This window comes from Aspergillus niger (genome assembly GCF_000002855.4).
Source record: "Aspergillus niger supercontig An07".
Classification (NCBI taxonomy): Eukaryota; Fungi; Ascomycota; class Eurotiomycetes; order Eurotiales; family Aspergillaceae; genus Aspergillus; species Aspergillus niger.
This window is the reverse complement of record NT_166523.1, coordinates 1,852,019-1,865,827: the sequence shown is the minus strand read 5'-3', so window position 1 is coordinate 1,865,827 and position 13,809 is coordinate 1,852,019. Positions and strand designations below refer to the sequence as shown.

At 49.0% G+C, this 13,809-nt stretch overlaps 5 protein-coding genes across 5 annotated transcripts; 2 read left to right on the top strand and 3 right to left on the bottom strand.

Moving 5' to 3' along the window:
* Positions 1-665: 665 nt before the first annotated feature.
* Positions 666-1,922, top strand: An07g08520 (uncharacterized protein; the record flags this gene model as incomplete). Its single annotated transcript, XM_001391890.3, has 1 exon — positions 666-1,922. The coding sequence occupies one exon, from the start codon at positions 666-668 to the stop codon at positions 1,920-1,922; it is 1,257 nt and encodes a 418-aa protein (XP_001391927.1).
* Positions 1,923-4,143: 2,221 nt separating this feature from the next.
* Positions 4,144-5,210, bottom strand: An07g08510 (hypothetical protein; the record flags this gene model as incomplete). Its single annotated transcript, XM_059748653.1, has 2 exons — positions 4,144-4,699; positions 5,107-5,210. 2 exons carry the CDS (start codon positions 5,208-5,210, stop codon positions 4,144-4,146), a joined length of 660 nt encoding a protein of 219 aa, XP_059601052.1.
* A 1,192-nt stretch (positions 5,211-6,402) lies between these two features.
* An07g08500 (uncharacterized protein) lies at positions 6,403-9,183 on the top strand (the record flags this gene model as incomplete). Its single annotated transcript, XM_059748652.1, has 11 exons — positions 6,403-6,637; positions 6,768-6,898; positions 6,971-7,039; positions 7,452-7,594; positions 7,859-7,912; positions 7,954-8,001; positions 8,367-8,463; positions 8,559-8,590; positions 8,634-8,704; positions 8,920-9,007; positions 9,048-9,183. 11 exons carry the CDS (start codon positions 6,403-6,405, stop codon positions 9,181-9,183), a joined length of 1,104 nt encoding a protein of 367 aa, XP_059601051.1.
* Positions 9,184-9,273: 90 nt separating this feature from the next.
* Positions 9,274-12,341, bottom strand: An07g08490 (uncharacterized protein; the record flags this gene model as incomplete). The annotated part of the gene is made up of 2 exons (XM_001391887.1): positions 9,274-11,916; positions 11,973-12,341. 2 exons carry the CDS (start codon positions 12,339-12,341, stop codon positions 9,274-9,276), a joined length of 3,012 nt encoding a protein of 1,003 aa, XP_001391924.1.
* Positions 12,342-13,329: 988 nt separating this feature from the next.
* Positions 13,330-13,720, bottom strand: An07g08480 (hypothetical protein [truncated ORF]; the record flags this gene model as incomplete). The annotated part of the gene is made up of 3 exons (XM_059748651.1): positions 13,330-13,405; positions 13,475-13,515; positions 13,604-13,720. Coding segments are annotated over 3 exons (234 nt in total), but the record flags the coding sequence as incomplete, so codon positions are not given.
* Between the last annotated feature and the right edge of the window lie 89 nt (positions 13,721-13,809).

Here is a 13,809-nt window from a genome sequence, read left to right as displayed (position 1 = left end):
CCACCCCTTCATAGGGTTCGTGCCTGTGCTCCTGTTTCCACATTCCGGAGCACACCCAGGCTTGCCAGCTCAAGCATCGGTTCCTAGGGCGAAGGCGTTTACTCGTGCTTCGTCTTTCGGACTGGTATCCTACAGAGTCCCATCTCAACGGATCATTCCTGCCTGCTCCTGAGCCAGCCTAGATGCCAGACACGCCGTCACGGTAAGGGTTGCATCGTGCCCTCTGCCCGAAGGCTTTCAATCTGGGTTAGTATACTTTATCCCCAGGGAATCCCCTTTTCCGCCCTCGATCTTTGGGCCTTCCTTTCTCACCTTTTCAAACCTTCCCTTCACCTCTATATCTACATTACCATCCTTTTGAACTTCACACTCGTTTACAAATTTCCTTAATCTTTTTAATTTAATATTACGTTTAACTAATAATACCCTCTTTTAGCTCCGGCCATCACACGGCTCCACTCCAGCTGTCTACCCATCCTTCTCCTTTTCAATACCAGGCTATCGTCTCTTGTGGCCGTTCATTAATATTTCCCAACTAATTCCACTCATTAATCCCTTAATCCGACGACTGTCATTCTCTCACCTCCGTCGTTTCCTGATCGACACTGTTATCAGGTCCATTCTTTGAATACTCTTTGGGTCGACGTTAATACCAGACCGACATCATGGCCTACCACAAGCGCCCCACATCGAGCTACCAGCCCTGCGATACTTTCTTCGTCGAGACCTACGACGAGTTCCCTGCCCCCCGTATGGATCCGAAAGAACACGCCAAGTTGATGGCTCGTGAGCGTCAGTACGCCATGGCGGAACAGCTGTCAAAGATTACCAGCGAGGAATTCCGTGACGACGTTCTGGCGCACATGCTGGACATGGATGCTGCTACGCTTCCGGACGTCGAGTCGATCGATATCCAGACCGAGATCCAGTGGTTCATGCGTCCATACCTGCTCGACTTCTTGATTGAAGCCCACACTGCATTCCAGCTATTGCCATCGACCCTCTTCCTCACCATCAACCTTCTTGACCGTTACTGCTCCAAGCGTGTCGTCTACAAGAGACACTATCAACTCGTTGGATGTGCTGCCTTGCTCATCGCAGCCAAGTATGGCGACAAGAAGGACCGCGTGCCTACCATCAAGGAGCTCAAGTCGATGTGCTGTTCTCTATACGACGACGACATGTTCATCCAGATGGAGTGGCATGTGCTGCAAACACTGGGGTGGACCATTGGACACCCGACTGTCGATAGCTTCTTGCAGATGGCTGTGATGGATTGCCCGTATGATGCCGAGGTCGAGCACCTGGCATTGTATATCTCGGAGATCTCGCTGTTCCATCGGGAATTTGTGTCCAAGCCGTCGTCGGATCTCGCCCGGGCCTCGCTGGCTCTTGCGCGCTGCATCCTGAACCGGACTCAGCCTCGTCACACAGAATGGGCATCCCAGTACGACTCGATGACGCTCGTGGGGTTGTCGCAGCAGCTTCACCAACCCTCCCAGGTACTTTCCAGGAAGTATTCCTCAGCTCACTACTCCCGTGTGTCCAAGGTGCTGGAACAATTCCTTGCCCGTCAAGCTTCGATCGCAAGCTACACGCCCCCCAGCCCGCAAACGGACGTTGTACAACCCGAGCCCAAGCCATACGAAGGCGAGATTGGGCTTGCTACACCGCAGAAGGCGACCCAATCATCGGCCATGGCGCACGGTTATATCACACCGCCGATCACCCCGGAGAACGAGGCTTTTGCCAATGGTGGTAATCCCACCTTTGCCAAAGGCACGGCAGGAGCTAGTGCTTGCTCGCCATCGCCGACACCCCCGCCCAGCATGCAGTACGTGAGCTCTCACGCGTATTCGCAAGATACCACGTACCAACAACAGTTCCTCCAGCCCCAGATGTCATTCAGCACTGGTTACTGAACTCGACACGAGGGTTGAGGGAGCTGCTCGTCAATAATATACCAACATATTGCTCGATACCTGAATACGATGTATTTTTGCATCTTGTGCCATAAATGCCGATCTGGTTGGAACCAGAACCTATACAGACCTGGTTCTATTTCGACACCAATTTCGTTCTACCTTCATCTTTGTTTCCTTGTCTAAAAATTGCATACCCCATCTCCTTGTCTTCCGCATATCATCTCTCGGGACTACCCCCCCGTTGCATTCAGCTTGTTATTTCTCTTCTTCTACAACTAGCATTGCAAGCGCGAGCCGTTCGAGTACATTTGCATTTATGTTTTCGTTTTCCATCGCAGCCCATGGGTAGCGTCATACATTCCTGCGCTTCCTTTAGTGGCTTGCGATGACCAAGCTGGGTGTTTCGTTTTTAACTTTTTCGTTTCTTGTTCTCCCTACCCTTTTCCCCCTATCTACCCCTTTCACACTTTCATCAACCTTGTCCCCTTCACAACCCCTCTACGTAAAGAACATTAATGTGGCTTAACCTCTGACCCCATGTTTCCTTCTATACAAGCAGGTCGCACACAAGACCCTGCACCGTGCCTCACTGAGCCACGGCCTCTGTTTTCTTCCTGGTGGAATGAGGTCCCCCAAAAAAAGCAGAAAAGAACACTGTCAAAACCGACCAAAAAAATCTGTGTGGTTCGGGGAGGAAAATGCAAATGAGAAAATACCAAACAGATATGAATTTTGTTATTTAATAGTTGGAGAGAGAGAGAAGATCTGTCATCACAACATTATGGACCGGTGGATGAAAATTGACCATTCCATTACCTTACTACTATACCTTCTTCCCTTTCTTTCTTCCTTTTTCCCTCGTTCACTCGGATGATACCTATCGATCGAATGATCTATCTCCTTAGTTTGTTTCCTTGTGGTTCGATCTTGCATTTGCTTTCCTTTTTTTTTATCTCCCATGGAAAGTCAGATCTTGAGCGACTGCTAGTACAGTACACACAACACACAAGACATACACATACCCCATTACACTACTACTAGTATTATACCCCTTCCAGAGTAGGCTGCATACATATGTATGCTCTAGACAATTCCACACTATGTAAACCGAACCCATGAATCGTGCATACACGCACGACGAGTTGAGTGCCCGACATGCCCGACTCGGGCCAGTCCGTCTTGGCTACAGCTGCCACAATGGGATCTATTTTCCAGAGAATAGATACATGGCAACATTCGCAGATGACACTACTAGTTGGTAGTAGTAAGCAATTTATGTCCACAATAGATGAACTACTATTTTATGGAGTGATAAAGCATTTTTTAGTAAATACTAGTATTTATTTATGTATGTAGTAGAAACAAACAATCAAACACAATAAATGCTAAGACGAGATGAATTATGCTTGGCTGCGTTGAAACCGCGATTGTGTGTTTGCTTGCTTGCTTGCTTGCTTGCTTCCTGCTATCTGTAGGCAGGCAGGTGTTGTTTGTCTGTTTGTCTGTTTGTCGCTTTCCGATCTGGCTGGCCGTTGATGCCGCTGCTGTGCATATTGCCCATGTAGTCTAGTCTAGTTTCCCTGCGGAGGAATCTAGTCCACCTACCTACCTACCTACCTTTCAAGTTACCCAGATAGGTAAATGTGAGGGAGATAAAAATCAAAAGGTAGTAGCATGTCTGCCTGAGCATCATGCAGCACAGACGATGTCGTGTGCGTTGCGTGTGGTCAGGTGATGTGCTGGCTTTTGCTTTGCTACTGGTCATGGTGATTCTAGACCCAACTCTTTCTTCCCTTCTGTCTATGTCATTCTGTGTGTATCTGCAGAAGTGGATAGTATTTCACTGATTCTGGATTTGATTCTATTATGTCTGTATGCATGTCTGTATGGGTAATAGGATGCCAGCACATTAACACAGCACATATGTCAAATGTTATTGAATTGTGGGGATTGTGTGTGTGTGTGTGTGTGTCTGTCGGGATCTGAGTGAAATAATAGGACCAAGTGTTAACTAAATGTGGGAGGTTATCATGCCACGGGGAAGAAGTGGAGGAAGGAAGAATGTAATGCAATGGAAATGCGGGGAAAGGGGTGTTGTCAGTGTGACTTGGGTTTATTGTTTTCAGTTTCCTGGGCTATGGATGCAGTGAGTGTATGCGGTGGGGGATGGATTGGGTTTAGTCGGGTTGGTGCAGAGAAAGTCAATGGGAGATAACAACTACGGTGGATGGATGGATGGATGCAGACACTTGTGGTAAGTAGTGGTAGTAGTAGTAGTAGTAGTAATAGTATTCATGACAATTAGATTATCTGGTACAACCTCACTTAGAATGTATCCAAGTAAGTCCTGTGAAATAGTATGTGTGACATCAAAACGACAACAATCCAAACCAGTCAACAGCAGATGGATAGTAGTTGGTAGCAGTAAAGCATCAGTCATGTCGAGCAATGATGGTACATCAAGAGTGTGTGTGTATGTAGGAGGCAGGTAGCCCGCGACCAGCGCAGCACCTGCCCACCCGCCCAGACTGGGCCGGTCGGCAACTGTCATGGCCTGAGTATAGGCGATGCAGATGACTCCGCGTCCAAGCCGGACGAGAAAGCGAACGAGCGAATAAAGGAATGACATGACATGACCGTGATATGACATGAAGCACATAATTAGAACAGGAGCCGACAAAAGGTAGTCCTGCAAGATCAAACCCACGCTATGCGGAATGACAAAAGCAGAAAAGGGAGGGCAGAGAAAAAGCATCAGCACGATATGGTACAGCCTGAAAAGAAGAAATAAAAAAAAAAATGAAAAAAAAAAGGGATAGGAAGACGGAGTCGTGGTTGCTCCTGACAAGGGACGGCAGAAGCAAGGGCTGGCCCGGAACTATGCCGTCGCTGTCTTGAGCATAGATAGACACAACCGGGTTAGAGTTGGTGTCCGTCCTCACTCAGTCTTGCCAGTGGATGGATGGAGGGATGTAACACGTGTGCCTCGTCGCAGTTGTGAGGAGACACGGAGCAACAGGAACACGAAATCTCCGAAAGGGTAAAAGAAACCAAATAATACAAGGGCATGGCGTCGGAATCCGAAAAAGGCGTCAAAAAACACAAAAAAGGGTCACAATAGTGTACAATGATCGGGAAAGGAAATCAAGTCCAGAAGGTAATCTCGACGGAAGGGCAAGACAAGAATCCGGGGCAACGATTCGCAAGGGAACCGACGGCAACGGAGAGAGAGAGAGACAGACAAGACAGAGACAGCAAAAGGATGGCCGCGCTGCAATGCAGCATTGTCAGGGGGGCGGTGACGAGAGTCCAGAGCATGCCATCCCATCCGTCGGTTGCCGGTCGAGAACGAGAGAGACGCCGAAAAGATAGTTGACCAGACCAGCTGTCGATCCGTCGCCTCACTTTTGGACGAAGCCGCGCGGATAATCGGCCCTTCCGGCGACAAATAGTCCCCAGCAACTGCCCAGCAGCGCTTCCGGAAGGGAACTCCCCCCGACTGGGAGCTTGAGGAACCAGGATGGGGTTTACTTCCACCGTTGCTTGTCCCAATCAGAAGGTCTCGTTTCATCGTAGATCTGCCCTCCCCGGTTGTGGACAATCACCGGGGGTTGTGTACGGCGTGGGACAGCATTGGGCCCTAAGGAGAGACAGACGCCGGATTAGCTTCCGTGATCCAGCAAGATGTAGATAGTAGATATGAAGGTGCAGACGGGGAAGACATACCTCGTAGATCAGAAACCACCACACGGTCACCGCTGCTGCCACTGCTGGACAGGGTGGAATTGGAGTCGTTGACTTTGTGAGGCATATTGATGGTTGGGTAAAAAGAAAAAGAGATATGAGAGAGTTGAGTAGATTGTAATGTAGTAGTAGTAGCTTGGTAGCTTGGTGGAAGATAGGAGGTGAGATGAGGTAGACAGTAGGAGCCAGAGAGGAAAGTAGATTTATAGTAGTATAAGGATGGCAGTCGGTGGCGGAGCAAGGCTCAGTACGAGGCCAAAATCCGAAGTGTAAGAGAAGAGGTGAGAGAAGACGATGGGAAACGAGGAGAGATGAAGGTAGAGATGAGGTAGTCAGAGACCAAGTAGTAGTCTGAGGGTTGAAGATGTGGTAGTTGCAGAGTTATGATAGTAGTAGTCTGTGGTAGATGGAAAGGAAGCGATTCCAGACGGACGGCAGGAGGCTTTTGTATGTTTTCCCCGGAGTAGGGAAGTATAACGGTATCCAAACGGAAATAGAATAGAAGCAAAGCAAGAATAATGCTCCAAGCCAGAAAAGGATCAAGTCGAATCAGATCCCGTTCAGTTTAGCTTCCCCCAGGGACTCGATCTAGACGGTAAACTCACTCACTAAGCCAGCCATGACGGAGAAAGCAGATCGATCATCTTGCAGGACTGACTAGTCGGTGGGCTCTGCTGCCTTCCATTTTTCCCCCCATTGCCAGCCTGCGGCGGCCTACTACATACTATGCTACATGCTAGTTACATGCTACGAAGCATCGTCGATCCAAAAGAAGTCCGCGACACAGACGTCATGGGGGCACCCAGGCAAAAGGGAAATCGAATGTCTGGAATCCTCGTCGAAGCCTCGAACTTGCCCGGGGGTGGTATCCACCGCCCCTGCCAGGGGCGAAATTCAAGGACGAAAAGACGAGGCAGCAAACCAGGTGATTCGTCATTCTAGTGACACTCTCACGATGGGGGGGATGAGTAAGTGTTTCAATTGGGTTTGGGAGATGAGTCTGATAGGAGAGTTATGCTGATAGCCTGAGCCTGAGCCCTGGAGCCTGAAGGAGAATGTGAGAGAGACAGAAAGAGCCTGGGAGCAACAGGCAGGCAGGCTCCCTCGGCACCGCCCGTCAGTCATCAGGCAATGCTCAGGAGACTGTGGCTGGAGACTTGGACAGACAGGCAGAATCCTCGCTCCTTTCTCGTCTTGCCTCCCCTTCGGATTGTCTGGGTGATGTGGCGGTACGAGGCTGAGGCGGTCATTCCACCAACTGGCCTTGCCTTTGGGTAACTACTAACTAACTAACTAGTTAGTCTGGTTTGTTGTCGACAACTCAACTTTTGCCAGTTGCTGATGCTGTCCAAAGGTGGAATCAATTGCTGGTAAGGCCCAATACCTTACCGACTCGCCTTGAGTCACGGGAAGGCAGCTCCCCCTGGGAATGTTACCCCCTAAAACCAGGGATGCGTCCGATGACTGGCCCAGAGCTGTCACCATGCTGGTTATTTACAGCCTTATACCACCCCCACAGATCACCTGACAGCCGGCCCAACTATTAATAACGAGCCAATATTACACTTCCCGTACCCAACCATAAATAACGTCTAACCCAATTGGTGCTGGCCCCATCCATCCCGAAACAGTAAGAGTGGAAGGGAACCTCAGGCACATTTCCCAGTCGAAACCATTACTGCTGTTGTCCAAACCGAACATCTCCTCTTCCAAGTGGATCACTTCCTCCACATCTAATTGACTTCCTTACTATCTACGGAAACTTACTGTGTTAGCTGGCAGCACAGCAAGCTCCAGTTTATTAGAAACGACCCGCGAAAGTCCAAAATAGCAGTCGTCGTCGTCGTCGTCCTACCCAAGTGGTCTACTACTACTATTCCTGTCACACGGACAAAGTACGGTTTTACCCTACCTCAGCTAGGTAGGTAATTTGAACATCGCATCCATCACCGACTCGACTAATCACTATCTATGCTGTGTATTGTACTCGAGACAGGCCTACTCAGGAGGGGATGGATCAACCACCCCCTTATCTCGGTCTTAGCTTTTCTCTAGTCGCAATAAGAACCATACTTTCAAGAGCCCGATTATTAGGCAAGAAGCAAAGCAGGACAAAAAGAGCTCATTCTCCCAATAATAGTCTTGATGATGATGCTGATGCTGATGCTGATGCTAATGATGGAAAATAGCTCAAACGTTTCAGTAAATGATAGATGGATAGATAGCTCCAAGCTTAATATCAGGTATTATCATCCCCAGACTAACTACCACTTACTACCATCAGCAACCAACTACTTCCGGATCTAGTCAGTAAGCTACCTACCTTAGCAGAGTAAGCTACACTAGTACACTAGAGCTAGATTGAGCAGAACCATACTTAGTTACTTACCGACTTAACTCGCTTCACCTCCTCCTTTTCTTTTCATTAGATTATCCCCATGATTATTGAGACATACTAAGCAATATGGAGTTATAATTAATGCTCCCCATCCCCCCTCCAATCACAATATCCTCGGGTAATCACATCCCATCCCATCCCATACTAATAATGACGGAGTAAATCAGACCACGTACCTACCTACTACCTATGGAGAAACAAACTTACTACTCACCGCTACACTCATATATTCCGAAGAAAGAAACAGAGAAATCACTCACTCATTTATGCTCTTACTCCGTACTTGACAACCTCTCCAGAACAGTAATACTCTCATTGACTCCCAACAAATACACCAACCTTAGTAAGCACACCGCTACATCCATCCCACTCAACCGAACCGTGCCCATCCAGCCCGTCCGTCTGTCAGGTACAAAAGCAAAAACCAAAGCAAAAGCAACCTACTTTACGTGACGTGACCCCCTTGTGACCCTCCTATGAACTATCGCCAGCTGTGCCTGCATCCCTCTTATGTAATATCTTAGTAAGTAAGTAAACACCGGACAGCAAACTACTAACTCAATTAGTCCACTAGAGCACTGTAATTGGATTAGTGCCTTACTGCCAGGTCAGCAGGCAAGGCTAGACCCGAATCCGGGTTAGTCTTCGGGCCAGCACCCCCCGTAAAGTTCGAGACAGAATAAAAACGACATGGAAGGAAGCGAAGGAGAGAGAAAAAGTGAGGCGGGATTGTGGCTGGCTTGCTTGCTTGCGTAGGTAATGGAAGGTTCCTGAATGGATGGACGGATGGATGAATGGATGGTAATTATTTAGTACTTTTGCACATATAGTGCATAGCTACATCACTGGTAGGTCATACTGGGTTACTTACTACTACTGTTTTCGAGGACGAAGTGATGCTGAGGACTGGATGGTGTCTGACTGGCTGGGTGGCTGGCTAGTACGATTGGGGTTTAGTGGGCTGTGCTGAGCTGTGGCAGCGCTGAAGGAGTTCTGGACTTGGGCTTAGGTCAGTGTGAAGACTTGCCTTCCATACTCATGGAGGGTATAGGAATGATCTTCTATGAAGACTTGCTCGAGGAGATGGGGCTGTACTCATTGCTAAGTGCCATGTAGTTTGATCATAACCTCGTAATTGCGCCCATACATTATAGCTGACCAGTATATACCCTTGTCTTCGCCAGACGCCACACTATTCTTCTTCCGCTATGAGGATGGTCCATTGTTCTCCCTCTTCATGCGATCCGCCCATCCATTCATGCTTCGTCGAATCCCTAGCGTCCGTCGCATCGTCGTCGCGGGCCCTGTCTGCACCATCGACATGGTTGTCGTGTGATACGTGGCCACCGGTCTGGCTCCCCCGACGGTTCCTGAAAGACTCTTAATCTCGCTTGTCCGCAAATCCTTCCCAGCTTCGCTTGTTCCTTCGTCTGTCAATTTCGGTCCCTGAGTGGCGCGCGAGAACAGCTTCTGTCCCTCCGAGGGCTTCGAGGATGCCGCCAACCAGGTGTATTGATTCGGGTCGGAAGGTTCGAGAACCGGTCGAGGCGATTGCAACTTTGGCCCTTGCGGTCGATACGTCCGGAGATTCGATGGGATCACACTTTTAAACTCAGAGTTCGACGATCCGCTGTGACGCGTTTGCCCTACGGCATCTCTTCGGTTGCCCTGAGGCTGGTAGCGCCCAGCCGCGCCTGAACCGCTCTTTGGGCCTGACGACGAAGGCTGCCCGAAGAAGCCGGATATCGTTTTCTGCGATAGCCCATCCACTTTGCGACCGATGATGCTGGCAGCTACGGCGTTCGATTTGGTCTCGGCTTTCGTGGTTGGGGGTTGTTCTGCGGCCGAGTCGCTAGTCGCTATGTATTCGCGGGCTGTCGAGAATCCTAGGGATAACGTGGTGGGCACAGAAAAGTTGGAGCCATTCATGGTCGGCGGCGTCCATGACATGTACGTTGTCGTCGATGCGCCCGATTGCTCTTGGTTGAGCCGTTGTCTCTTAGGATTGGGCTCCCCGCCCATGGCTCTGGTGCCGTCCCAGCGAATGATCGCATCAGGTGCCTCGAAGCCATCTTCTGTCCACTGATCATCATATGGGATATCACAGGTAGATCGTCCTTCCGATATAGCAGCTGAGCCCGGCATTGGTCGACGTAGGATATCTGCGATTTCTTGTATGATCTTGTCGTTGATTTTGGGTCCCAGAAAACGAAATCGCTCCTCTACTAGCTTTGACGGGAGGAAACTCGACAAGGTTGCCTCTTCACCATCGCGGGACTGTCGAAGAGGATAGCTCAGATATAGCAATGCCTGCGCCCTGGTCATGGCTACATAAAGCAGTCTTCTCTCCTCGTCTGAGTCCTCGGCCCGTGAATGTGGGATGATGCCGTTGAGCACGGCCGGAACAAATACCACAGGCCATTCAAGGCCTTTTGCTGCATGAATCGTGGAAATAGTAACCTTCTCATCGGATTGCTCGCCCTCTTCACCTTCCTGGGGAAGAACCTCTGTGGACAGTGCCACGTTCGCCAGAAAGCGAGACAGTGCCTCTTCACCTGGATGGGCTTGTTGTTGTTCGAGACCCTGAATTTCCGGGAGATTTTCATCATTTTCAGCCTCATTCTCTGGTCCAGGGGTGTCATCAGCTTGGGTTAAGAGCTCCTCCACGTTGGCCCACCGATTCTCCTCATTCGAGCCATGTAACGCCTTGAGGTATTCACGGAACGAAAGTTTCTTGATCAAGAAGTCGAGGAGCTTCCTCGGTGACGACCCGTCGGTGCATTCACAGAGTTTTTGTCGAGCAGATTCGATGAGACCAACCAAGGTACACAGTCCATTATCGGCAGGCTTTGATAGAGACTTCTCTGTTGAACTGCGGCCTTGCGCGACATCCTTGATGAAGTCCCAGAGCGGCTTCTTCGCCTTCTCCGCACCCTTTGTCAACAGATTGACCGATTCATCACCGAGCTTTCTAGACGGCACATTTATGATGCGCAAGAGAGCATCGGTGTTACCCGGCTGGCTAATCACTCGAAGATAGTCCAGGAGCAACTTGATTTCCACTCGGTCGAAGAACCTCAGCCCACCAACCATCCGGTACGGAATTCCATGTTTTCCCATCTGGGCTTCGATTTGACGAGAGAGAGCGGCCGACCTAAGCAGTATCGCAAAGTCTGAATAGTTCACAAGCTTCCCAGTCAATGCAATGCACCTCTTGATCTCCAGAACAATCCAGAGGGCCTCCGACTCCGAGTTAGGCAGCTTGCGCAGGACAGGCATAGTGCCCAAGCTGTGCGTCGGCTGCAGCTTCTTTGCCGGCCGTGATGAATCTTGTTCGATGACATCTTGAGCCGAGCTCAGAATACACCCTGACGAACGGTAATTGTCCTCCAGCAAGACAATCGACGTATCCTTATATAGTTGCTGCATACGCCCCAGATTCTTGATCTCCGCAGATCGGAAACCGTAGATACTCTGATCCGGATCCCCAACGACAGTGATCCGCTGATTCTGGGACGCAAACAAATTCATCAACTCATACTGGATATGGTTCGTATCTTGGAACTCATCAACCAGAACAGCTTGAACGTTCGATACACACTGCGGATGCTTCCTGAGCAGTTCCACGCAGCGTACAAGTAGATCATCGTAGTCCAGCAAATTTGATGCTGCCAAATTTGCCTCATACTCACGATATACCTGAACAAACTCTCTCTGCTCCAGAACCTTTGAATTTTTGTTCAATTTCGCTGCCAGCTCATCCGGGCTAACTCCATGAGCTTTCTGGTGTGATATCCTTGCCCTCGCTGCATTAGGCTGGATTCCAACCTGTAATCGCTTGACGATCCTCTGTAGAAGTCAGTAACCGACACAGGCACCACGACCATGTAACCCAGACCACATACTTTGATAATCGCCAAACTATCCCCCGAATCCGCAATACCAAACCCTTTCTTCAACCCGATCAAATACCCATACGTTACCAGGTATCTCCGACATATCGAATGGAACGTTCCCAGAATCAGCTTCTTCTGTAACTCATCGCCGATCAGCTTTGCCAGCCGTTCCCTCATCTCCCGACTAGCTTTGATTGTAAATGTGCAGCAGATGACATCTTGTGGTCGGTAGCCATGGTGCGCGAGCAGGTACGCGACGCGTGCGGTCAGGGTCTTGGTCTTTCCTGAGCCGGGTGGAGCGAGGACCTGGAGGATGGGGGCCGGAGACGCTACGGCGGCTGTCTGTGCGGAATTGAGCCCATCTAGGATAGGAGCCATTGCGGAGTATCCATGGAGATTGTGTTGTTGTTGATGCTGAGGGGTCCAGAAGCTGCAGCCCGTCGACTCGGGGAGACGCGAGCGATACGCGGTGTCATGTGACGTCTATACATTCTGCATGTCCGACTGAGCTGTCGAGGTTTGATTATACCTCAATATGGAGATGATAATGATACTTGGTTGTTATTTTTAAATATATATATATATATATAGATGCAGGAGTCCTTTGGGCGTTAATCAGATGAGTCATTCAGGGACGTGGTCGGGTTGGAATTTGCTGAACTATATACTAGACCCATACTATCCACTTACTTTATATTACTATTCCATTGCATTATCTGCAGCCATTGAATTTCTGATACCATGTTTCGGTCAGTTATCAAAGACCATTCCAGGATTTAATATTCTTTGCAGCCCAGTATATGCCTTTCTACAATACAAAGTACGTTCGATTGTGTCGAAATCCATGACATACCCCAGTCAGTTATGGGAACGTTCTACTTCACACTACATGATACATGATCGGAGTGCTATAGATTAACAGCATCTTAGGCGACCACAATAGTGTGACTACCTTTTGCATTCCCAGATTATACACACTGGTCGGCTTGCAGGCAACCTAAGCGATATTCACGACATTCTGCCTCCATTACGACCACTGACGATACACCAACCGCATGGAAGGAAGATTCCGAGCAGGAATGCACCAGCTAGACCCAAGATCCTCCTAGTAGATATTCTTCGTCAATATCCTCTCAGCCTAGAGAGATAGAGTTGATCATAGATAAATTAACCTCGATTTCAGAACACCAAACAACACAAACCTGCGCTACCCCTACCTACTATAAAGACGCGCCCAGCTGGGAAATTGCTACGCTCTTGAATGATATTTATCCCTACCTGAGAACAAGTCAAAGCTAAATCTCATTAGTTTTGACAACATAACGGCTAGAGAAAAGGTGAATACTTCGCTACATTTGTTCACCCCTCAACCATAGCCTCTATCGACTATGGAGCGTCCATCAGGGATAAGCACAGAATCACTGAGATTGCTATCCCAGTAACTAACAACGAACCAGGAAGAACAGAACAGAGACCATCTACAAAATCCCTGGAGAACAGAGAGATATTACCGGTGCATGGAATCGCATACAGCAGGGTATAGAGACATACGCTTCTACCCTCCTATATATCAGGTATATGCAGGGTTGGACTGGCATATAGCTCATAAAGCATCTATACCTCCATCGCATGCTCTTTACCAGTAATGGATATCTATCAACCTTCAGCTTCAAAGAGCCGGAAATTCCCGAAGAAGCAAACGAAAGCGGGATCTCAATCGCAACCATCCAAGTAACAGCACCAGCCACAACAACTACTCAATCCCTACAGGAACATACAGTATACTATACTTCCATGCAAGCATCACCAGATACCCACCGCAAGCAGCCACTATAACAATCAGACC